At 44.5% G+C, this 24349-nt stretch overlaps 1 protein-coding gene across 1 annotated transcript in view; it reads right to left on the bottom strand.

Moving 5' to 3' along the window:
• The window catches only part of MDGA2 (MAM domain containing glycosylphosphatidylinositol anchor 2), a 193832-nt gene that overhangs the window by 6403 nt on the left and 163080 nt on the right, over positions 1-24349 (bottom strand). Inside the window, exons 10-15 of the mRNA XM_021536048.3 lie at positions 23591-23739; positions 15360-15537; positions 12717-12737; positions 6410-6565; positions 3520-3678; positions 137-267 (exon numbers count right to left, since the gene is read on the bottom strand). Of these exons, the coding sequence (XP_021391723.1) occupies positions 137-267; positions 3520-3678; positions 6410-6565; positions 12717-12737; positions 15360-15537; positions 23591-23739 (794 nt within the window). The remainder of the gene's footprint in view (positions 1-136; positions 268-3519; positions 3679-6409; positions 6566-12716; positions 12738-15359; positions 15538-23590; positions 23740-24349) is intronic.

The following is a 24349-nucleotide window of genomic DNA, read 5'->3' as shown; positions in this document are numbered from 1 at the left end:
AGCATTGTGACACTCAAGGAAAGCAATTACCGTCCATGAGCAGCTTTCAGAGCTGGGAAATCCCAAAGAAAGGGGTCAATAATCCCAGTCTCCCTCCCAGCCCCAAATTCCCAGTTTCTGGAGGTGCCAGCCTCACCTGGAATGAGGTGGGGGGGTTGATGTTCACCCGGGCTTGGTTCCAGTGCTGTCCTTTATTCCCACTCGAGGACCACAAGGGGTTCTCTATGGCAGTCTGGCCTTTGAGCCGCAGGTAAACGTTCAAACTTCCTGGAAAACAGCAGGAGAACTGGAGTTGGGAAGGCTCTGCCTGGATGGCTGCAGCGCCCTCCTCACCCATTTTCCATGGATTTGAGGTGTGGAAGTTTCTTGGAGTAAATTAAAAACCTTTTAAATTCAGGAATTCTGGGAAGTGGTGATGGGAGCTCCCCGCAGAGGGGAACTGAGCACTCATTCTCAGCTCAGGCAAGGCATAGGAATTCCAAGGAAAACAGGCAAAATGTGAATTTTCTGTGGTTTAGAGCAAGAAAATGGCATTAGACCTCCTTATCCAGGGCAAAATCAGCAATTTGGTTGTTTTGTGCTGAATTCTTGCTTATTAAAACTTTGCCCATTGCTGAACTCCTGGAGTTTCCCAGCAGATCAATCTCAGGGAGAGGCCGGATGCCCTCAGGAATATTTCTGGAGGACAACAACATCCTCTGAGTTCAAAAACCTCCAAAATTCCTCCCTGTGCAGGAAAACCCCCCAGAGCTGCACCTTTGCCCTCCAGCAAGTAACTGGTGCCAGCATGGACATTTTTGACACCAGGGTCACCTGCAGGCACGAACAGAACCGGATTCTCTTGGTGCACCAAAAAAACCTAAATTTAATCTCTCTAGGTTCATTAATTCACAGGATTTGGGGGTTTTGGTCCCATTTGCCACCGTGGTTGCCTGCAGGTGTGTGGGGCACTGAGGTCTCTTTGTGCTCTGTAAATTCAGTGTATTTCTCACAATCTGGGACTTTCAAACAGCCAAATTCCCACAGGAGCAGCGTTTATTGAGATGCTTGGCACAGCAGATCCCAAAAATTCCAAGGAAAGCTCCCAGATCTGCACCTGCTCTGGAGCACTGCTTATTTCCAGCAAAAGCCAAACTTGGAGCCTTGGAAAACATCAGGTTGGAGATTTAATGGAGCAAGAAATATTCCCCTGATGGCCTTTTCACCAGGGTGAGAGAATGGGACCGGAATGGGACCGGAATGGGATCATCCATCTTCCCTGAAGGAGCTGGGAAGGGAGAATCAGGAGCAGCTCCCTGATCCTCCCTGGAATGCAGGAATGGGCACAAAGGAAACGGGATCTGGAGAGGAAAGTCGGGCTCTGCCTCCACACAAAGCAGGGAAAGACCTAAAGCAGAAAGAGATTGCAAAGGGGTTCCTTAAGCCCAGCCCAGAGGTTTGGAGCAGGGCTGGGAATGCTGCTCATCCCTCCTCCAAATATTTCTATTGATTTATTTATATTTATTTTTATTTATTTATATTTATTTTCTATTTATTTATATGTACTAATGAGGCCTATATTTTTATTTTATTTTATTTTATTTTATTTTATTTTATTTTATTATTTTATTTTATATTATTTTATTTTATTTTATTTTATTTCATTTCTTTTTATTTTATTTCAATTTTATTTTATTTTATTAATATTTAAAATTTTTTATTTACTTATCTTCATTTATATATTTATATGTGTCGTGGCTTTGGTTTGCTAATCTGAGATTTTTTTGGTTAATGCATTAATGAGTGTGGGAGGTTTAGAGTTGGTTAATTACTAATTTACTTACTTGTGCTGTGAGGTAGGATTAGGAGAAAGGTAAAGTAGGTTTAAAACTTTAGGAGGGTATAAAGAGAAATTTATTAATAGTAATTAAAAGGAAGAGTAATAAGAAGTAGAATAAAACTTTTAGGATGTTTTCTAACTTTTAGAGTACAGAAACACTCTTTGACCCTTGATGTTTGTAGTTTGTTCTTCACACCATAAATAAACAACCAGAATATGACCAGACATTGCAATTTCTATATTTTCTCTCGGCATGGAGTAGCTGAATCCCTTCCTTCCAATAAAAAAAAAAACAGCAAAGAGCCAGGAGAATTCCAACCTGGAGCTGCATCCCCCTTCCTGCAGCACAGAGACAAAAAAAAAATTAATAATATCCAACCTGAGTGCTCCTGTCTGCTCCGCTTAAAATCTGAGCTCTGCCTGGGGGCAGGGGGAGCTCGGACAGAGCAAGCACAGAACTCTCTGGGAGGATGAGTTTGCCCTTGAAATAGAGATAAAAATACTTCAAACCAGGTCACTCTGACATTGGAAAAACTCTTGGCACACTGGGAGCACCAAAAAACCCACAAAGGGCCTCTAAAAATTGGATTTTTGTTGTTTGGGCTTTTATATTTTCCCACTTCTTTTTTTTTTTTTTTTTTTTTTTTTAATATATACCACAAAAATAAATTAAATGTGGGTGTTGAAAGAGGCAGGAGTAAAAATAGACTGGCAGGTACCCTTTGAAAATCTGAATTTCTGCAGCGTGTGAGCAAAATTTTCATGACTTTTCCGCAGGAAACACATGAGGAATGCAGCTGCTCCCTGCCTGATCCCAAATCCATCAGGGATGCCTGAAATGCTCACAGATACTCCTTGAAAATCCAAATTCCTGTGGCTTTGGAGCAAATTTTTGATGATTTTTCCATGGAAATGCATGAGGAATGCTGCTGCTCCCTGCCTGATCCTGAATTTAGTCAGGAATGCTTAAAACACTGACAGGTATCCTTTGAAATTCCATGTTCCTGCCGTTTTTGAGCAAATCCTCCGTGACTTTTCCACAGCAAACACCGAAGGAATGCAGCTGCTCCCTGCCTGATCCTGAATCCAGTCAGGAATGCCAAAAACACTCAAAGTCACTCCTTGAAAATCTGTATTCCTGCAATCTGTGAGCAAATTCTCCGTGGCTTTTCCACAAGAAATACATGAGGAATGCTGCCGCTGCCTGCCGGATCCTGAATCCATCAGGAATGCCTGAAACACTCACAGATGGTCCTTGAAAATCCATATTCCTGTGGCTTTTGGGCAATTTTTCCATGACTTTTCCACAAGAAACACCTGAGGAATGCAGCTGGTCCCTGCCTGATCCTGATTCTACTCAGGAATGCTTAAAACACCCCATTAGAATCAGGAAAAATCCTTGTGAAAATCAACTTTTCCCTTTCCAGCCTCCAAAATTCCCATTCAGATCAATGGGATTCCCATGCAATTCCCTGCCCAAAATCTCCCTCATGCAGGAAACACTTCCAAGAGGGAAATTCCTCCTTCCTACAAATTCCTGATTAGTGGAAAACAGAATGTTGCCACCATTTGGATGCCCCCAGGAACCTCCCTGGGTTACGGCAGGCTCCCAGGGGAGCTGGCGCTCTTCCCATGCTTTTCCTTCAAACAAGAGGAAGTTTTCCCAGCTATTTTTCCCAAAGGAATTGGCTTTCTCTCACCTATGTGCTGTCCATACATGTGATAGTAGAAGCTGAAGCAATAGGCCGTGTTGGTGGCTCCGTAGGGATTTTTGGGAGCGACGCTGAAAACGGGACTGACGAGTCTGGCCTTCTCCCCCTCCAGCCTGGGCCGGGACGTCTCAATGTACATGTAAAAACCTGGAAAAATCCAAAGGAAACCATTGGGATGAGGCCTTCAGCATCTGTGTGCATGTGAAAACCTGGAAAAATCCAAAGGAAATCATTGGGATGAGGCCTTCAGCATCTGTGTACATGTGAAAACCTGGAATAATCCAAAGGGGAATCATTGGGATGAGGCCTTCGGTGTCTGTGTGCATGTAAAAACCTGGAAAAATCCAAAGGGAAATCAATGGGATGAGGCCCTCAACACCGGTGTACATGTGAAAACCTGGAAAAATCCAAAGGGGAATCACTGAGATGAGGCACTCAATGCCAATGTACATGTGAAAACCTGGAAAAATCCAAAGGGGAATCACTGAGATGAGGCACTCAATGCCAATGTACATGTGAAAACCTGGAAAAATCCAAAGGGCAATTGTTGGGCTGAGGCCTGCAACATCTGTGTACATGTGAAAACCTGGAATGATCCAAGGGGAAATCGTTGGGCTGAGGCCTGCAACATCTGTGTACATGTGAAAACCTGGAAAACACAAAGGGAAATCCTTAGGATGAGGCCTTCAGCGTCTGCGTACATGTAAAAACCTGGAATAATCCAAAGGGGAATCATTGGGATGAGGCCTTCGGTGTCTGTGTGCATGTAAAAACCTGGAAAAATCCAAAGGGAAATCAATGGGATGAGGCCCTCAACACCGGTGTACATGTGAAAACCTGGAAAAATCCAAAGGGGAATCACTGAGATGAGCACTCAATGCCAATGTACATGTGAAAACCTGGAAAAATCCAAAGGGCAATTGTTGGGCTGAGGCCTGCAACATCTGTGTACATGTGAAAACCTGGAATGATCCAAGGGGAAATCGTTGGGCTGAGGCCTGCAACATCTGTGTACATGTGAAAACCTGGAAAATACAAAGGGAAATCCTTAGGATGAGGCCTTCAGTGTCTGTGTACATGTGAAAACCTAGAATAATCCAAAAGGAAATCCTTAGGATGAGGCCTTCAACATCTGTGTACATATAAAAACCTGGAAAAATCCAAAGGGGAATCATTGGGATGAGGCCCTCAATGCCAGTGCACATGAGAAACCCTGGAAAAATCCACAGGGGAATCATTGGGATGAAGCCTTCAACACCCAACACAGAAGAAAATCCTTAGGATGACACCTTCAGCATCTGGGATGTCTCAATGTACATGTCAAAACCTGGAAAAGTCCAAAAGAAAATCCTTGGGATGAAGCCTTCAGCACCCTACACAGAAGGAAATCCTTAGGATTAAGCCCTCAACATCCAGAATGTCTTGATGTACATGCAAAAACCTGCAAAATTCCAAAGGGAAACCCTTAAGATGAGGCCTTCAACACCCCACACAGATGGAAATCCTTGGGATGAGGCCCTCAACACCTGGGACATCTCAATGTACACGTAAAAGCCTGGAAAAATCCAAAGGGAAATCACTGGGATGAGGCCCTCAATGTCCAACACAGATAAATGCAGGAACACCTTGAAATTATCAAGCATCCTGATAATTTTTTACTTCCATCTCCCACCATGTCACTTCCGGGACTCATTTTTTTCCTGCATGAAGCCCCTGTGTTTCCAAATTCTGCACCAAAGCTGTGTTTTCCATGAAAACTAAAATCCAGGAAGCAAGCCAGTGTTGGAAAACATCTCCAAACTGATGAATCTTTGCACAAAATCTGAGGGGGTTCAGCCTGCAGTCCTGAGGGGGGGAATTTGTCCCCCCTCATTGAAACATGAATTGTAAAATAAAGGGAAAATATCATGATGGAAACCTTTCAAGGACTATTTTTAACTTGCCATGTCAATCCCAAAGAAGACAATATCAATTTATTCCATTCCTGAAAGTGCCAACCACAGAGATATTATTGAATTGATCCAACCAAATGAATGTGGTGCAGGATGAATTTTTCCCCTTTGGAAGTGCACACAATAAAATAGCAGGAATTACTGTGGGTCTGGATAAATTCAGCTCGATGTGTTGGACTTTTCAAATGCAAATCCCCACTGCAGTCAGGAGCACACGTTAACAGGGGCAGCAGATTGAAAATTGCACTTTTGAACAACAGCCAAAGCAAAAATGGGGCAAAAACCACCTCGTTGTGATGGGCTAAGAGAGCCCAAGGGAGAACTTAAATGACATCAAGCAGGAGAATATTTTAAGATGAGCCAGATTGCCCCACTAGAGTTTAATGTGAAGGGAATTGCTTTGAAAATGGCACAATAAAAATGAGGCAAGGTGGGAATGGCACCATCAGGGGCTGTGCTTTGGGTCCTGTCACTCCTCAGCACTGGTAATTCCTTCTAGAAATCCTTGAAGGATTTTGTTCTGAGCTCAGAGCCCCTTCCAGGGCCCAAAGGGGCTCTAGGAGAGCTGGAGAGGAATTTAGGACAAGGGATGGAGGCACAGGACACAGGGAATGGCTTGAAGATGAAGGAGGGTGGATTTAAGTGGGATATTGGGAAGGAATTCCTGGCTGGGAGGGTGGGAAGGACCTGAAATAGAATTCCCAGATTTGCTGTGGCTGCCCTGGATCCCTGGCAGTGCCCAAGGCCAGGCTGGACACTGGAACAGCCTTGGACAGTGGGAGGAGTCCCTGCCAGGGCAGGGGTGAGAAAAAATGAACTTAAATCCTTTCCTATCCCAATCCTTATGGGATTCCATGATAGGAAATGGCTGAATTGCGAGTCCTGGTCAGTTCCCTTGTCCCAAATTCCTCCCTGCTGGATCTTACCCTCCTTGGAGCCGGTGCGGTCGGCGTTGGGCCCCGTGTTGGGCGTGTACTTCGTGTCCCTCGTGGCAGTGCTTTGTTTTGTCCAGTCAAAGTTGTCGGTGTCATCTTGAGTGAAAAGGCAAATGTTCCCATCCTCAAAGCCACAGTGGAACTCTCCTGCCAAAACAAATAACAGGAATTTACTGGTCAAGGTTTTCCATCCGATCCTTATTTTTCAAATTCCTTGTCAGTTATCCACAGTTTTCTTTAGCAGCAGGCTCAACAAAAAAAAAAAAAAAAAAAAAAAAAGAAAAAAAAACCCCCCCAAAAAAAAAAAAAACAACAAAAAAAAACTGGGTCATCAATTTGTGCTGGTGAAATTGAAATTATATTTTTATCTTTTTGTAGAGCTCCTCCTCACATATTCAGATATATATTGTGGTTTTTAGAGGTGTTGTCTCTTTTTAAATTTCAAAAAAGCCGCGGAGAACAGAATCATTCCCATAAAACATGAAATATGGGGTGAAAAATGTGGGGAGTGGGTTAATGTGATTTGGGAATAAGAGACAGCAGCTTTTCAAATTGTAAACATTATCTCCAAACGGCATCTCCTAAATAATCCTTCATTTGAATAGGAATGAAAAAGGAAGAAGTGGCCACAATAAGGCAAAGGAGCTTTGGGATAGACATGAAGGAAATCTCTAAAAATCAGGACATTGCAGCACATGGAGAGATACCGGGAGGAGAATTGAGTCCCCACCACCAGATTATCATAACAAATTCCTGGGAGGAATATCTGAATCCATATGGGAAGGAGAGGAGCCTGTATCATGTCCTGGACTGAGTCCTGGATTTTTACTGAGGTTTCTGTGCTGTATTTGAAGGAAGTGGTAAACACGTAGGTCTAAAGAATAAAAATATTGTCAAGAACCCCAAAGAGGATTCCTGGGATCCTCTCCTGCATGGAATTGTGAGAGCCCAGTGATCCCAGTGATCTGCCCTGCTGGGAGATGATGGGATGAGAAATTCCTCCTGTAATTTAAGAACCAAAACAAAGCCCAGCTTGGAGGCTCAGTTCTCACTCAGAGCATTACAAGAGCATTTACGTTCCCATGGAGTAGAACGTGCAAAAGCTGAATTTCACTGCATGAACAATTCCTGCTGAGTTTACTCTTCCTGCAAAGTCCATTGATTTATCTGAGAAACGGAGGAAATCTCCCTTCTCAAGGGAGAAGGCAGCTGCCTGCACACGGTGTCAGCTTGGAGGGGTGCAATTTATATTCATTGGCAGGAGAAACTCAAACCCCCAGTGTCGGGGGATTGTTCATCCCTGTTAAACCGAGGAGGTGGATAAATGTTTGCAGATTTGGGCTTCTGGGGAACTCGAAATCCACTTAAGCCACTGGAGCTTCCTTGTTAATCAGTGAGGAGAGAGGGACCTGGAGCTTAGTGCTGCAACACCCAGGTGATGCTGCAGGCTCAGAAATAAGCTTGGAAAATTCACTTCAAACCACAGGATGCACTCGGAGTGATTTCCAAATATTCCTGGTTCTCCTCCTGCCTTCTCAAAGAACAACACGAGCCCAAAGGGGTCCAGGGGGGATCAGGGAAGAGGTCAGGGGGGATCCTGCTCCTCTGCTCAGCCCTGGGCACATCTGAAGTGCTGCGTCCAGCTCTGGGATCAGCAGGACAGGAGGGACAGGGAGCTCCTGGAGCTGGTCCGGAGGAGGGGTGTGAGGATGAGGAAGGGCTGGAGTATCTCCATGCCCAGGAGAGGCTGAGGGAGCTGGGGCTGCTCAGCCTGGGGAGGAGACCCAGCTGAGAGGGGCCACAGCCCTGGCTGTCCCTGGGTGTCCCTGGCTGTCCCTGTCTGTCTGTCTGTCCCTGTGTGCAGGAGGTCAGAGCAGCCCCAGGCTCTGCTCCAGGCCCAGCGATGGCCCCAGAGCCTCGGGCAGGGGCTGATCCCAGGAATTCCCTGCACAGGAGGCACAACTCCTGCCCTGGGCAGTGCCCAGCGCTGAGCAGAGCCCAGAGAGGGGCTGGAGTCTCCTCCCGGGATATTCCAGAGCCCGTGGACACAATCCTGTGCCCTGGGCAGGGACTGGCACCAGTGACCCTCTGTGGTCCCTTCCAGCCTGATCCATCCTGGAATTCTGTGCCCCTCCAGAGCCACCAGTATAAAACCCAATCCTATAAAACCAGGTTCTCACTGGGATGCAGCTCCCAGAACCTTCCTTGGCCATCAGCACCTCGAGCAGACTGGTTTGGTTTCCCAGGAAATCCATCAACAGCATCGGGTCCCCCAGGAGAATTCACTCCCCGAAGCACGGTTCCTTCACTGCTGCCTGAGCAGGATCTGGGATTCTGCTTATCCCTGGTGACCTCAGCGTGGTGGGAGCTGCTCTGGGCACCAGGGAGGGAATTCCTGCCTGGGAGGGCTGGGCTGGAATTGCCAGAGCAGCTGTGGCTGCCCCTGGATCCCTGGCAGTGCCCAAGGCCAGGTTGGACACTGGGGCTGGAGCAGCCTGGGACAGTGGGAGGTGTCCCTGCCATGGCAGGGGTGGGTGGGATTCAGGTCCCACCAACCCAAACCAGTCCCTGATCCTTTGATGGTTCCATGATTGCACCCAAACCCTTCAGGAGAGACGGCGACCGATCGACAGCTCCGCCTTTATCCCAAGACCGGGAAGGGAATTCCAAGACCCTGCCAAGGCTCTTGGAATATTCCAGGACTCAAACAAAGGTCTCTAAACAAAGTGCCAGCTGGGCCTCTCCAAGAATTCTTTTTACACCACCTGAGCTCCAAATTCTCTTCATTTACCCCACATTTTGTGGATTTTGCTTCCACCTCCACTTTGACATCTTCCTGCAACACAGAAGTTGCTGTTTCTACACAAAGAGATGAAATTAAAAGGCAAAATTTAAGTGAAGGAGAAAAGTTTTGATCCCCAGATCCAGTCCTGGAGCAAAGTGAACAAAAGAAAGGATTTTCAGCCATTCAGCACTTTCTGCACTGGCCCTCCAATGCCTTAAAAAGTGCATAAACGCCTTGTGCCCTCAGAGCTTCATTAAGAAATTCCACATCAGCAGAACAAAAGATTTCTTCCTGAGGTGAAGAAGAAAAATAAAATAAATATTCAGGCCAGATGGGAAAAAAAAAAGAGAGTCAAAGTTTGCCATTTATTTAATAGTCAAACATTGATTTCATGTGGAATACCTTGGAAAAGGTTAGTGCTAAATGTTCTTGGCACTGAACACTCCTTAAAAAGTGACAGAAGAAGAAAAATGGCAAAAAGCTCCTCAGGCTTTGCTCCATGCTTTAGTAGGAGCATTTAAATAGATCTGGATGGTCTGCAGCTGTTAATTGCTGAGCAGGAGGGCAGGTGGAGCAAGCAGCTCTTCCACAGGTGCTCCAGCCATGGCCCTAACGATGGTGCTAATTAACATTAATGAGAGTGGTGGTTTTTGTCAGGGCACACGGCAGCTCTGGAAGTGGATTCAGGTCATTAATAATTTCCTTGCCAATTAGGGCAAAAGCTGAAGCTGTTCTGGAGGTGAAACCCTTCATTGTAGCACAGATTTGTGTCATCTATTCCCATAAAATCCAAGTTGGATGTGACTCCTGAACATCTCCTCTCTTCTATTATCCAGGGGTGACCTCTAATTGTACAAATTGATTTAAAATCCTTCTGGTTTGCATTAAATGGTTTCTGTTAGGTGATAAAAAATGAAGTGGAGATGTGAGGCTCCACCTCAGAGTTGAAGTCTTTTGATGCTTCTTGCTTGGGTATCACAGAGATTGCATCAAAAGGCAGGATCCAGGGAATGGGATTATTCCAGAAGTGAAGCAGGAAGAGCAGGACTTCAGTTTCCAGTCAGGAATCTTGTCTTGGTTGGATACAGCTCCTCCTCTTTGTTCACACACCATAAATAAAACCAGAAATTGGCCCAACGGGTTTAGGAACAACAGGGATTTTGTAGGAAGTACAGACAAGGGAACTGGGAAGGGGCTGGAACCCCAGGAGAGGCTGAGGAGCTGGGAAGGGGCTGGAGAATTCCTGAGGGAGCTGAGAAGGGAATGGAGAGTTCCTGAGGAGCTGGGAAGGGGCTGGAGAGTTCCTGAGGAGCTGGGAAGGGAATGGAGAGTTCCTGAGGAGCTGGGAAGGGAATGGAGAGTTCCTGAGGAGCTGGGAAGGGAATGGAGAGTTCCTGAGGAGCTGGGAAGGGAATGGAGAGTTCCTGAGGAGCTGGGAAGGGCTGGAGAGTTCCCGAGGAACTGGGAAGGGAATGGAGAGTTCCTGAGGGAGCTGGGAAGGGGCTGGAGAGTTCCTGAGGAGCTGGGAAGGGGCTGGAGAGTTCCTGAGGAGCTGGGAAGGGAATGGAGAGTTCCTGAGGAGCTGGAAGGGGCTGAGCCTGGAGCAAAGGAGGCTCAGGGGACCTTGTGGCTCTCACAGCTCCTGCCAGGAGGGGACAGCCGGGGGGTCGGGCTCTGCTCCAGGAACAGGGACAGGAGGAGAGGGAACGGCCTCAGGCTGGGCAGGGCAGGCTCAGGGTGGGCACAGCAGGAATTTCCCCATGGAAAGGGAGCTCAGGGACTGCCCAGGGAGGTTTGGGGTGCCCATCCCTGGAGGATTTCAAGCCTTTGTGGAGGTTGCACTTGGGGCCATGGGGCAGCGGTGGCCTTGGGGAATGGAGATGGGATGCAGACCAGGTTTTATGTTTTACCATGGGATTATATTCAAAAAATCTTCAGGGAAAGCAATCAGAGCAGAATTCTGCCATAGCTTTGGCCACCTGAAAGGAGTGACCCTGGGGACCCTGCAGCTTTAGTGGAAAATCTTTCCAGTCCCTCCCTTGAGCTGACACATTCCTTATTCCCATTCAGATGCCGCCCACATTCCATCATGATCCTACAAGACTTTCGGAAAATTAGCTCGAGATCTCAAAATCCTAGAGGAGTGTGAAGCACTTGGGATTGTATTTTTTCTTCCCATCAGAGCCTAGATTTAATATATTAATTATCAGGAGCTTCACTCCCTGCTCGTTAGACTCCATGGGAGAGGTTCCTGCAGCTCCTGGCAGCTTTGAGCTAAGCCCTGCTAAATTATTAACATGTTGGACAAGATCTTCTGCAAATAAGTTTAAAATTTACACAAAGGCTTAAAGGTGAGTCTGAGGAATGGAACAGGGCCTGCTCCTGCCTGGTGGCTCTGCCCTGCAGCAGGAAAGATGGGACCTCATTCCTTAGGTGGGAATAATTTTGGGATGTGCAATTAAAAACAAGAACATGCTGTGACAGAAAATATGGATTTGTTGGGATTTGGGAGAATGTGATGGAGTAGGGAGATGTGGGACTGTGGGAACAGGGTGGTTTTATCGGGATGTGCCAAAGCTCCATCCCAATCTCCTGCCTGGATATTTGCAGGGATTTGGTGCCCATGGAAAAGTGGAAGAGCAAAGTGTGACTTTGACATTCCCAGCCTGGGACATCCCTGTGCCTGATCAGGTCAGAGTTCTCATTTCCAGTCACGCCTGAGGAGCTGTGTCCTGAGAATTTGGGGAGAACCAGGATCCACTTGGGGTCTCTCCATTTCTCTGTGAAATAAATCTGTGATTCCTGGACCTCTGTGGGGAAGAACGTCCTTTAGTTTTGGTGACAATCTGCCCTAAAAAGCATGGAAATAACTCCAGAACCACAAGGAAGGCTCTGGGGAGACCTTAGAGAACCTTCCAGAGCCTGAAGGGGCTCCAGGAGAGCTGGGGAGGGACTGGGGACAAGGGATGGAGGGACAGGACCCAGGGAATGGCTTGAAGATGAAGGAGGGTGGATGAAGGTGGGATATTGGGAAGGAATTCCTGGCTGGGCTGGAATTCCCAGAGCAGCTGTGGCTGCCCCTGGATCCCTGGCAGTGCCCAAGGCCAGGTTGGACATTGGGTTTGGAGCACCTGGGACAGTGGGAGGTGTCCCTGCCCTTCCATGATTTCCTGTGCCATCCCAAACACCTTCTGGGCTGCTCCACCACAGCTGGATCTGAATTTTAGCCCACAAATATTTTCCTTTGGGTGAAGCCTCTGGGGCAGTGAGAAAGATGAGCTGGAGCTGTGATTTTCCTTCCTTTATCCTTGTTGGAATAAAAGGAATCCCAAATGACACCTTCAGGTGGTTCCTGCCACCCACGGGCTGCAACTGGAAGTAAAATACTTCAAATTTACTTTTCACCTGGAAGTAAAATACTTTGAATTTACTTTTGAACTGTGAGGGACAACCAGTGCAAGGACTTTTCTTCATGGCATGAAAGATAAAATAATGCATAATTTAAATACTTACGGAGATGTGGATTCACCGGAGCTGGAAAACAGAAGGAAAATAAAATTAATGCAAAGAAAAAAATCTGATTCATCAATATTCAGATTATCCTAAATTTCCTCTTGCTGAATATTGAAATTCATCTACTTTACACCTGAAGAGGTTGGAAGAGAATGAAATCCAAACCTTCACAATGTCCACAATATCCTAAGCATGGGAATGGCTTCCCAGGTCAATCCAGAGGAATCTCTGCAATGCTAAAACCTGGGAATGGGACTGAAGGAGGGGTTGTTCTCCGGCTCTGTTTGCAGAAGGAGAAATTTGAGGATGGATGATTTAGGAAAAGGCCCGTCTGCCACAGGCCCACACATGTGGGCAGCAGAAGGAGGCTGAGCTCAGGGCTGGAATTGAATTTTATCCACAGAAAATCCAAAATTAAATTTTATCTCCAGTTAATGGGGACATCTGACAATGCCAGAGCATCACTCCAGGTTTTCTCGCTGCCCTTCCTTGCTTTAATCCCGGCCTAAGATTCAGCAAAATCCTAAATTCAGTCTGGAGTTTCCACACCAGCTCTAGATCAGCACCACTTTATCTGAAACACCAGCAGTGATTTGCTCCAGTGTCATCTCCCTGAAAAACCAAATTTTTACATCTTTTACCTACAAATTACCCCTGATTCTCCAAAAAAACCTCAATTTTACAGGATCCCCGAGTGATTGAACCTGGGATTAGCCGCACTCGCTGGCAGCTGCATTGACTGAGGCTTGATTTGTAATTAATGCGGGGGTTTGGATGGAAAATCTCATCAGGTGTCACCTCCAGTCACACGGTTTGGATTGTTCCCAGCGGAGCAAAAATGATGCTCTGTGTCACACCCAGGCACAAAGCAGGCAAGAAAATAAATGTGGTTAAGCTGAATTTATCCAGCATCATCAACCTGGGGGGGAAAACCTCCAAAACAACCAGAAAAAACAAAAAAAAAATCTCATTTTTGGAGCAGCACAACTGCAGGACAATGTGTAAAGGAGGTTGGAGGCTCCTGGAGAAGTTTGGGATGGGAATGGGATGGGTTTAGGGGAAGCTTTTATCATTTTGGTGGGAACTTCGTGGCAGGAAGATGGGGAAAAACAAGGAATTATGGAAGTGTCACATTTAGGGATCCTTCAACTTCCTCTTCTTGCTCATTCATTTCAATTTTTATAGCAGAAAATGAAAATAAAAAGAGAAATTCAGTTATTCATTAAATAAACACCCAAAATAAGTATTTGGAGGGATTTAACAGAGGATTGACTTTCTGGGAACACAGCAAACACGATGTATGGGTATTGTATTTTTCTTGTTAAATTGAAGTGGATTAATCTTTGTCAGGGTGACCTTTTAGAGGGAAATTTATAAAGCCCGTCCATTATTCCTTATATAAATTTATAGATTATATAATCTTGCAAAGGACTACTAACAGCTGCTGTTTTTTTAAAGACAATAATTCACATTAAAATAAAAACTGCTCATTCTGGGGAAAAAAACCAACTTTGTTTGCAGATTTTTCTTTAAAACTCATGCTTCAAAACAAGAATCAACTCTAAATATGCTGTTTGATGAAGCTGGCATTCATTTATTCAATTCTTTCTTTTTTTCCCACAAAAAAAAAAAAAAAAAAAAAAAAAAAAAAAAAAAGGATGGGATTCTGGGGTTTGGCTGTCCAGAATTATTTTGTTTGGGTGATTTTGTTGTTATGAGAGATGAAGATTTTCCTCTGTCCCAGTTTCTCACCTTCATTTTTGGGATGGCCACACTCATGACGTGGAAAATTTATAAAGCCTTTTCATTATTTCTTATATAAATTTATAGATTTTATAATTTTTTATAGTAGCACAGTCACTGGGGTGTTTTTAAAACAATAATTCACATTAAAATAAAAACTGCTCATTCTGGGGGAAAAAAACCTTAGTAATTTTTTTATTCAAAACTCATCAAGGATCCACTTGAAATCTCCAATTTCATGAAGTTGACGTTAATTTATTCCAACTTTTCCTTATTTCCCACAAAAAATGGATGGGATTTTGGGGTTTGGCTGCCCAGAATTTCATTAGTTGGATGCTTTTGTTTTTATGAATCATCCAAGAGATGAAGATTTTCCTCTGTCCCCATTTCTCACCTTCATTTTTGGGATGGCCACACTCATGACGTGGAAAATTTATAAAGCCTTTCCATTATTTCTTATATAAATGTATAGATTTTATAATATTCCATAGGAGCATAGTCACTGAGATTTTAAAACAATAATTCCCATTAAAATAAAAACTGCTCGTTCTGGGGGAAAAAAATATTTGCAAATTTTTATTCAAAACTCATCAAGGATCCACTTGAAATCTCCAATTTCATGAAGCTGGCATTAATTTATTCCAACTTTTCCTTATTTCCCACAAAAAATGGATGGGATTTTGGGGTTTGGCTGTCCAGAATTTCATTAGTTGGATGTTTTTGTTTTTATGAATCATCCAAGAGGTGAAGATTTTCCTCTGTCCCCATTTCTCCCCATCCTTTTGAAGACCACGCCCATGACCATGCTCACGACATTATCCCAGGACTGGGAACAGTCACGCCATTCCGGGTGACCCAGAACATTCCCAACCCCCTTTTCCTTGGATTTTGGATCCTCACCGCTGTATTTGATGACCCGGATGGTGGAGTCGCCCTCCCCAAATCGGGTGATTGGCGTCAGGCGGACCTCGTAGGCCTCGGGCTTGATGAGCTCCGTCAGGTTGTAGGTGATCAATTCCCCCTTCTGGATGTTCCCGTTCACCGTGATCTCCTGCTCCCACCAGCGCTGCTGCCCGGCCTGCAATCCAAAAAATTCCAAAATATCCAAAGGTCAGACATTCTGGGATTTGGCTCCACCTAAAAAGCAGAGTAGACCTGGGCAACCTTCAAAATTCCAGAAGAACCAACGAGGAATACAACAAGGGATTCAACAAGGGATGAACTTCATGAGCTATCCCACCATGGAATGTTTCTGTAACAAACCACACCAAAAATTCGGAATATTTCTTCCAGAGGGCACTCCTTCCCTTCCCCACAGAAATCAAACGGCACTTGGGTGGGTTTTAGGGCAGGAAAAGTGTGTGGGAGCAGACCTGGGCAACCTTCAAAATTCCAGAAGAATTAGAGATGGAACAAGGAATGAACTTCCTGAGTTTATCCCACTGTGGCGAATTTCTGTAACAAACCACAACAAAAATTGGGAATATTTCTTCCAGAGGTCCAATGGCCCTTGGATGTGTTTTGGGACAGGAAAAGTGGAGCATAACCCAAATTCATGAGGATTTGGGACACTCAGCAGGCAGGGATTACAGCCAAGGAGCAAGGATGAGTTTGTGGTGATCTGAAACACCCAGCAGGTCTTGTGGCATTTTAAAATTTTTAAATCCTCAATTGTTAAAAAAAAAATCTGTGCTTTACACTTGAAACTGGCTTGTCAAAAATCTGAAAGATCTTTCCTTTTGCAAGGAAAAGCGCTTTTTCCTTTCAAAATTGTTGTCCAGCCTGGAATCCAAAGGACTCAAAGGTCAGAGATTTTGGGGTTTGGCTTCACCTTAAAAAGCAGAGCAGACCCTGGGCAACCTTCAAAATTCTGGAAGAATTAGAGATGGAACAAGGAATGAACTCCCTGAGTTATCCCACCGGAGAATTTCTGTAACAAACCACACCAAAAATTGGGAATATTTCTTCCAGAGCTCCGATAGCTCTCTTGGGCATGTTTTGGGACAGGAAAAGTTAGGTGTTACCCCAGTTCCTGAGGATTTTGGGTGCTCATCGGGCAGGGATTACAGCCAAGGAGCAAGGGCCAGTCTGTGGTGATTAAGTTTTAAAAAATAAATAGAATTCATCTTTTTAAGCCATGTTTTATGTCACTATGTCAATGATATCTGTGAGCACTGTAGGACAAAAATTAAAAATATTCCCTATTCCAACTCATCTTTGGATAAGGAAACAGAGATTTCCCAAAGAATTTCATTAATTAATGATGAAAAATTGCAATTACCCAGAGCAGACATGAATTTCTATCTAATTCAGCCTCTGCTTTGAATTCTTGCCCTTCTTTCTAGATGCAATAAAATCTCCATTATTTTCTCCTTTTGGAAAGGAAAAAAACTGGATTTTTCCTTTCAGGATTATCCCTTCAAAACCAGGGTTGGATATTGATATTTCTCCATAGGAAACAACACAGATTTTGATTTTCTTTTTTCCCTTGCAATCAACACCAGCTCTGGTCTAATCCTTACTTTTTACCATGGAAACCAGAGGGAAAAAATCTGAAACAACAGAAAATTGTTGCTGCGTTGGATGGAAAGCAACCCTAATTTTCCAGCTATGCTGTGGAACAAATAAATACATAAAAATTAATATTTAAATATACAAATATATAAAATTTTATCAATATATACAAAATACAAATAAAAATTACAAAATAAATATATAAATACATAATAAATAAATAGATCAATATATCAATATACAAATATATCAAGGTATCAATATATAAATATATAAATTGTAGATATATAAATATATTTATATAAATAAAGAAATTCAGGATCTGCCAAACCCAGCTTTGATTTTCCCACTTGGAAAACCCATCCAGCATTGGAAATGGAGCCATAATCCCAGGAGCTGCTTCCCAAACTTGGGAAACACCAACAACCTGGGCTGAAAAATATGGAAATAATTGAAAGTAAATGGAGTCCAGGACTCCATAAAAGTAGGATTTAATTCCTACAATGTCTTGGGGTGCTGGAAACATTTTTATTATTCCCAGCACCGAGCTGGAGATGCTCTGATTCCAAGCTGGAAGCATCCAAAACTGTTTCCCCTGGAATCCCCTGGGTGAGAAAGAGCCAAATCCTCATCACCACTTCCCAAAATTCCCTGTGCAGCCCATCCCTAACATTGAGCCTTTTTTCCATGAAAAAAACAAGACTGAGGCTACCAAGAGAAAATCCACAAGAAACAATCATGAAACACAACCCTGCAACTCAATTCCTGTGTCCGGAGCTGGAATATCCATAAGAACCAGGATTTGGTTGGAAAAGGAATTTTTGAAAGGAAAAAAAGTCTCATAAAGATCTTTTCCTCACAAAGATAAGGATGAAATTCAGGTGGGGAATAAGCTTTGGAATGACAATTTACCAAAAGTGAGGAATTGACTTTGGTGAAGCTGGATCAACAATTTTCCAGTGGTTTGGGAATTTATGTAGCTCTGAGGAAAAATGGGAGAAGTTCCTGGAGCGTTTATTTGCATTATGCTGTAATTAATTAAGCAGAGGATATCCACACTCTGGCAACTCGGAGCACTGAAAGTTTGTCTTTTTTTCCTTGGAATATTTAGGAATCCTTGTTCCCAAAGGAGAGAGAAAAGCAAAATGGGGCTGTAAATGGGTCAGATTTTTAATTCCAGAAGGTTGGAACCACCTCGGTGCTGCCAATAAAAGGAGGTTTATTTAATGTCTTTTGTTGGAAAACTCTATTCTCTTAAAGCCTTGGAATTCTGGATTTCCTGAGGAGTCAATCCTCTGGGATGATTAAAGATTGATTCCTTGTGTGCTCGGATATGTTCATAAAAAATAAACAGCTCCTCACTCCGTTGGTCGTGGCCTATTGATTCCCAGCACAAATTCCTTCACTGACTCCACCAGCTGGACAAGAACCTCTTTAATTAATGACAATGTTACTTGATGACAAAAAAATTAATGACAAAATCAATGAATCCATTGGATACTCCATAAAAAAACTGTGGCAGTGTTTAAAGTCATTTCTTTGCCATTTATAACCATACAGATAGATTTGCCGTAAAAAATAAGAGATTTCTTTGGAAGTTTTATAACTAAAATTGGGCTGTTCAGCTCATGGACACATGGAATATTTGCAAATGTTCCATTTGCACATCACAGAGGGAAGATTCCTAGGGAAAATTTGTGTTATTCCTGCTTTTCTTTCATAATCCTGACTGGAATAGAATCAGAGTAATCCAGGAGTGGCTCCTGTGTCATCTTCATTCGCAAGGATGGATTTGGAATGACTCAGTGGCAAATATCTGGGATTCAGGCAAGCTGTAAAAGATGGTCTGTTCTTGATGGCAGAGAATCATGGAATTGTGGAATATCCTGCATGGGAAGGGATCCCAAGGATCATCCAGTGCAGCTCCTGTCCCTCCCAGATTCCCCCCAAAAATCCCACCCTGGGCATCCCTGAGGGTGTTGTTCAAACCCTCCTGGAGCTCTGGCAGTCTTGGGGCCATGCCCATTCCCTGGGAAGATTTTTCCAGCGCTGATTCCACCCTCTGAGGGAAGAATCTTTCCTAAAATTCACCCTAAACATTCCCTGGCTGTTCCTGTGCCTGTCCCAGAGAACTGAAATGGGAGCTGCCCTCAGGAGGATGCTGAAGACCACAGCGAGGTCTCCCCTCAGTCTCCTCCTCTCCACCCCATTGCCCTCAGCTGCTCCTCACACAATTCCCCTCATTTCCCCACACTTCTCTCTTTAATTAATATTTTCACAACCAGCAGAGCCGCACACCCCGCCGTGTCTTTCCGTGTGGAGCTGGTCCTGCTCCCTGCTCTCCTGCAGGAACCAGCAGCTCAAACCCAGCCCAGACTGGGCAGGCGAGGCTTGGCTTGGTCCTTGGCTGATCCAAAGTGTCCCAAGTGGGAGCTGGGCTCTGCTCCCAGGGAGCAGCACCAGGACAGGAGGAAATTCGGACGTTCCAAGGGAGGTTTAGGATGGATTTCAGGGAAAGGTTCGTCCCCCAGAGGGTGGAATCAGCTCTGGAACAGCTCCCCAGGGAATGGGCACGGCCTGCCAGAGCTCCAGGAGGGTTTGGACAGCGCTCCAGGGATGGACAGGGCGGGATTTTTGGAACATCTGGGAAGGGACAGGAGTTGCGCTGGGTGATCCTTGGGATCCCTCCAACTCAGGATATTCCAGGAGTCACTGATTTGGCAGCTGCATGATGAACCTCTTTGCCTTCCTTTTCTGCTCTAAAGCCCATTCAACACTGGGCACAGTCTTTCCCAGTTAAACCACTCCTAATCCAGGAGAACAATCCTGGGCATGTAATCGACTTTCTTCTTGCAGGATTATATCAACAATCCTCCTGGACTTGCTCCTCCCATTCAATTTTATTATTTCATTATTTTATAATGAATAATAATAATAATTTCTGTGATACATATATTAAAAAAAAAATCTTCCCTCCCGCATTTTTTAAAAGAAACCAGAATTCCCAAGCTTTTAGGAATAAGGAATGTGGAATCCCAGAACGCAGAATGTTTTAGATGCAGATTTTAGGGGCTACAAATTGACAGCTGAAAAATTCAGGTGTCAGAAACGGCTGGTCCTGAGCCAGATTTATTGTCTGAGATCTGAGGATCAAAGGGACGGGAACACTTCAGGGAAAGCTGAAAAATCAAGGAAGCCACGGAGCCAACAATGAAATCCTCTTGAAATGTGGAAAACAGCTCTGGGTTTGAAGGCGGGGTGGGAAATGGGCATCGAGAGAGGGATCCTTCTTATCAGAGTGAAATCAAACTCCAGCACCAAGATCTGCTAAAATCTGGAGAATTGGGGTAAAATCCACTCTGCTCCTGGAATTCCATCCCAAGGGATGGTAATACATGATCTCTGAAGTTCTGCATTAGGATATTTCAGTCCACGTGGTAAAGAAATGGGGATTTGGGGGATTGCAGAGCTGGGAGGGGGATGTTGTATCCTTGTTTTTAGCAACTTCAAACCCAGGGACAGAGAGAGGGACTTTGGATAAAGGCCTGGAGTGCCAGGACAAGGGGGAATGGCTTCAAACTGTGAGAAAGTAGGGATAGATGGGATATTGGGAAAGAATTCCTGGCTGGAAGCATGGAGAGGAGCTGAGATGGAATTCTCCTGGAAAAGCTGTGGCTGCCCCTGGATCCTGGGAAATGTCCGAGCCCAGGTTGGACACTGGGGCTTGGAGCAGCCTGGGACAGTGGAAGGTGTCCCTGCCAGGCCAGGGATGGGAATGGGTGGGATTTGGGCTTCCAAGCCATAGCATTTTGGGAATCTGGGATTCTTTAATCAGAAAGTCAGTAAATGCACCCTCACTCCCTTTATCCAGGCTGTGGGATCTGTGCCACAGCACCGACAGAAAATTCCTGTTTTCCAGACAGTGACTGCTCAGCCTTCCCAGGAACCCTTTCCCAGGATATTTGAATTCCCTGCTCCGTGCTGAGTGACGGCAGAAGTCACAAATCCCCACAAATCCAACCAGGAGGAAGCGCCAGGGCCGTGCCGTGCTTGGGGCTCTTTGAAGAGATCCTCATTCCCAACCCACGGACACCGCGGGCTCCCGGGGCTGGGAATAAAGGAAAGGTGGAGGCTTGAATCCTTTATGGAACACGCTGGAACAAGCTGCTCCCTGGTTTACAGGGACCAGCGGAATTTTTATGCCTCCTTCACAGCGGAGCTCTCCTTTTCTAGGTGTCACCTGCTGTCACCTGCTGGGAGCAGCCACGCCGAGATCGGAGCTGCACGCCCTTCCTGGCTGCTCTGGAAAATTCTCCCAGATCAATTTGCTTCCGATGCTGACGGGAAAAATCAGCGAGCCGCAGGCCCGGCGGACGCCGGGAGCCGCCAAACGCTGTCGCTTGTTGGGAAGAAATGGAATTCTGGCCTCGGGGACAGGCAAAGTGTGGGAAGGGAACGTCTTCACGGGTGCCAGAGGTGCTGGGAGCAGCTGCAGGGATGGAGCCGCTACCAGAAGAACCAGGATTTGGTTGGAAAAGGAATTTTTGAAAAGGAAGAAAAGTCTCACAATCAAAGCCCTTCTCCTCACAAAGATAAGGATGAAACTCAGGTGAGGAATAGACTTTGGAATGACAATTTTCCAAAAGTGAGGAATTGACCTTGGTGAAGCTGAATCAACAATTTTCCAGTGGTTTGGGAATATTTATGTAGCTCTGAGGAAAAATGAGAGAAGTTCCGGAGCGTTTATTTGCATTATGCTGTAATTAATTAAGCAGAAACTATCCACACTCTGGCAACTCGGAGCACTGAAAGTTTGTCTGGGTCAGAACTCCTTTTTTTCTTGGAATATTTAGGAATCCTGGTTCCCAAAGGAGACAGAAAAGCAAAATGGGGCTGTAAATGGGGCAGATTTTTATTCCAGAAGGTTGGAACCACCTCGGTGCTGCCAATAAAGGATTTTCTTCCTTATATTTTCCAAAATATCCCTCTGCAAAATCCGTTTGAAACATTCCCCTCGATGTCCCAGCTAAATTATTATTCCGGGTGCTGAATATCCAAAGAGGATTTCTGGGTTCAGTCTGTTGGGGGATTATTTGAAGGAAAAGATCAGTGGGAGGCTGTAAAAATTCCCAATACTTATCAGCTGGATGCTCCCAAGGAAAGAGGCAAAAGGAGAAGGATGAGTTGGAGGAGGATGGATTGTGGGAATGGACTAGGCAAATAAAATAAAAATAAAATAAAATAAAATAAAATAAAATAAAATAAAATAAAATAAAATAAGTAAAATGAAATTAAAATAAAACAAAGTAAAATAAAATAAGTAAAATGAAATTAAAATAAAACAAAGTAAAATAAAAAATGAAATAAAATAAAAAATTTGACCCTAAAATGAAGTAAAACAAAGCAAAATGAAATGAAATGAAATGAATTGAAATTAAATGAAGTTAAATGAAATTTAAAAAGTAAAATAAAATAAATAATATAAAATAAAAATAAAGGTAGAAAAAAAACGTAAAATAAAAAGGTAAAATTAAAAAAAAAAGTTTAAAAAGTAAAATAAAATAAATTGAAATAAAATAATGTAAAATGAAATGAAATGAAAATAAATAATGTAAAATGACATGAAATGAAATGAAATAATAAAGTAAAATAAAATAAAATAAAAAAGATAAAAATAAAATTAATTAAAATAAAATAAAATTAGAAATACAATAAAAATGAAGTAAAATAAAATGAAATTAAATAAAAATAAATAATGTAAGATAATATGAAATGAAATAATAAAATAAATAAATATGATAAAAATAAGATAAAAATAAGATAAAATAGAATAAAGTAAAATAAAGTAAAAAAAGTAAAATAAATCTAGAAAATAAAATAAGAATAAAATACAGTAAAATGAAATAAAATTATGTTTAATAAGATAAAATAACATAAAATGAAATGAAATAAAAATAAATAAATGATATACACAACATAACATACATAACATAATATACATAACACAACATAGCGTAAAACAACACAACATACATAAAATACAAAACCTAACACAACACAACACAACACAACATAAGACATGCAATAACACAGCAAAAACAGCGTCCCCTCAGGCCCAGCGGATTCCCGGATCCCAGGAGCTCCACGGGCCGATCCCAGGAGCTCTGCGGGTGGATCCCAGGAGCTCCGTGGGTGGATCCCAGGAGCTCCATGAGCAGATCCCAGGAGCTCCGTGGGTGGATCCCAAGAGTTCCGTGGGTGGATCCCAGGAGCTCCGTGGGCGGATCCCAGGAGCTCTGCGGGTGGATCCCAGGAGCTCCGTGGGTGGATCCCAGGAGCTCCACGTGCAGATCCCAGGAGCTCCGTGGGTGGATCCCAGGAGCTCTGCGGGTGGATCCCAGGAGCTCCGTGGGTGGATCCCAGGAGCTCCACGTGCAGATCCCAGGAGCTCTGTGGGTGGATCCCAGGAGCTCCGTGGGTGGATCCCAAGAGTTTCGTGGGTGGATCCCAGGAGCTCCGTGGGCGGATCCCAGGAGCTCTGTGGGTGGATCCCAAGAGCTCCGTGGGTGGATCCCAGGAGCTCCGCGGGCGGATCCGCGCGGGCAGCTCGCGCTCACCTGGCGGATGCCCAGGCGATAGGCCAGGATTCGATCCACGGCGCCGGGGTTCATCTGCGTCCACTGCAGGCTGTAGGAGTAGACCCGCGGCCGGTTCTGCCACAGCGGGTTGTACGTGTCGTAGTAGAATTCCGGGGCGTAGGCTTTTCCTGGGGGAAAAGGATGGGATTAGGGAAAGCTGTGATGCCCCAGGTTCAGCTTTTATATTTTTCACATTCTGAGCTGCTTCAGTGTGTGGGTCTGGGCTCCAGATCAGGGGATGCTGAGCTCTGTGCACAGAGCAGGGACACAAAACAATTCCTGCTCCAGCTGGGCACCAAGGACAAATGATCCAAACCTCAGCCCAGGAGCACAAACAGCGTGGGCTGGAGAGAGAAAAACCAGCAGGGTGGGACTGATGGGCTGGAGCTGGAATGGGACAATGAACTCCAAGGTGCCAATGGAGCAGAACTGATCCCAGGGAGAGCCCCGGGAGCGCTCGTGCATTTTGGGACCATTTTGGGTCATTTGGGTGCAGCCCTGGCTGGGCTCTGGTGCTGCCCAAGGTGGATCCATGGAGGAGATCCTTGAATAAATCCCTGCTTTATTCTGTAACTCCATCCAGCCCCTGCTCCAGGTCTCAGCCTTCTCAAGGCATCATTGGAAATCATAGAATGGCCAGAAAATAACTCAGCCAGCCAAGAATTCACCCATCCATCAGGAAGAGGAGGGAAAACACAGGGAAATCATCAGGAAATAACTTCAGTTGGGCTGATCCAA

Source organism: Lonchura striata, chromosome 5 (assembly GCF_050655825.1).
Source record: "Lonchura striata isolate lonStrDom1 chromosome 5, ASM5065582v1, whole genome shotgun sequence".
In the NCBI taxonomy this organism is placed as follows: domain Eukaryota; kingdom Metazoa; phylum Chordata; class Aves; order Passeriformes; family Estrildidae; genus Lonchura; species Lonchura striata.
This window is presented reverse-complemented; position numbering and strand designations above follow the sequence as displayed.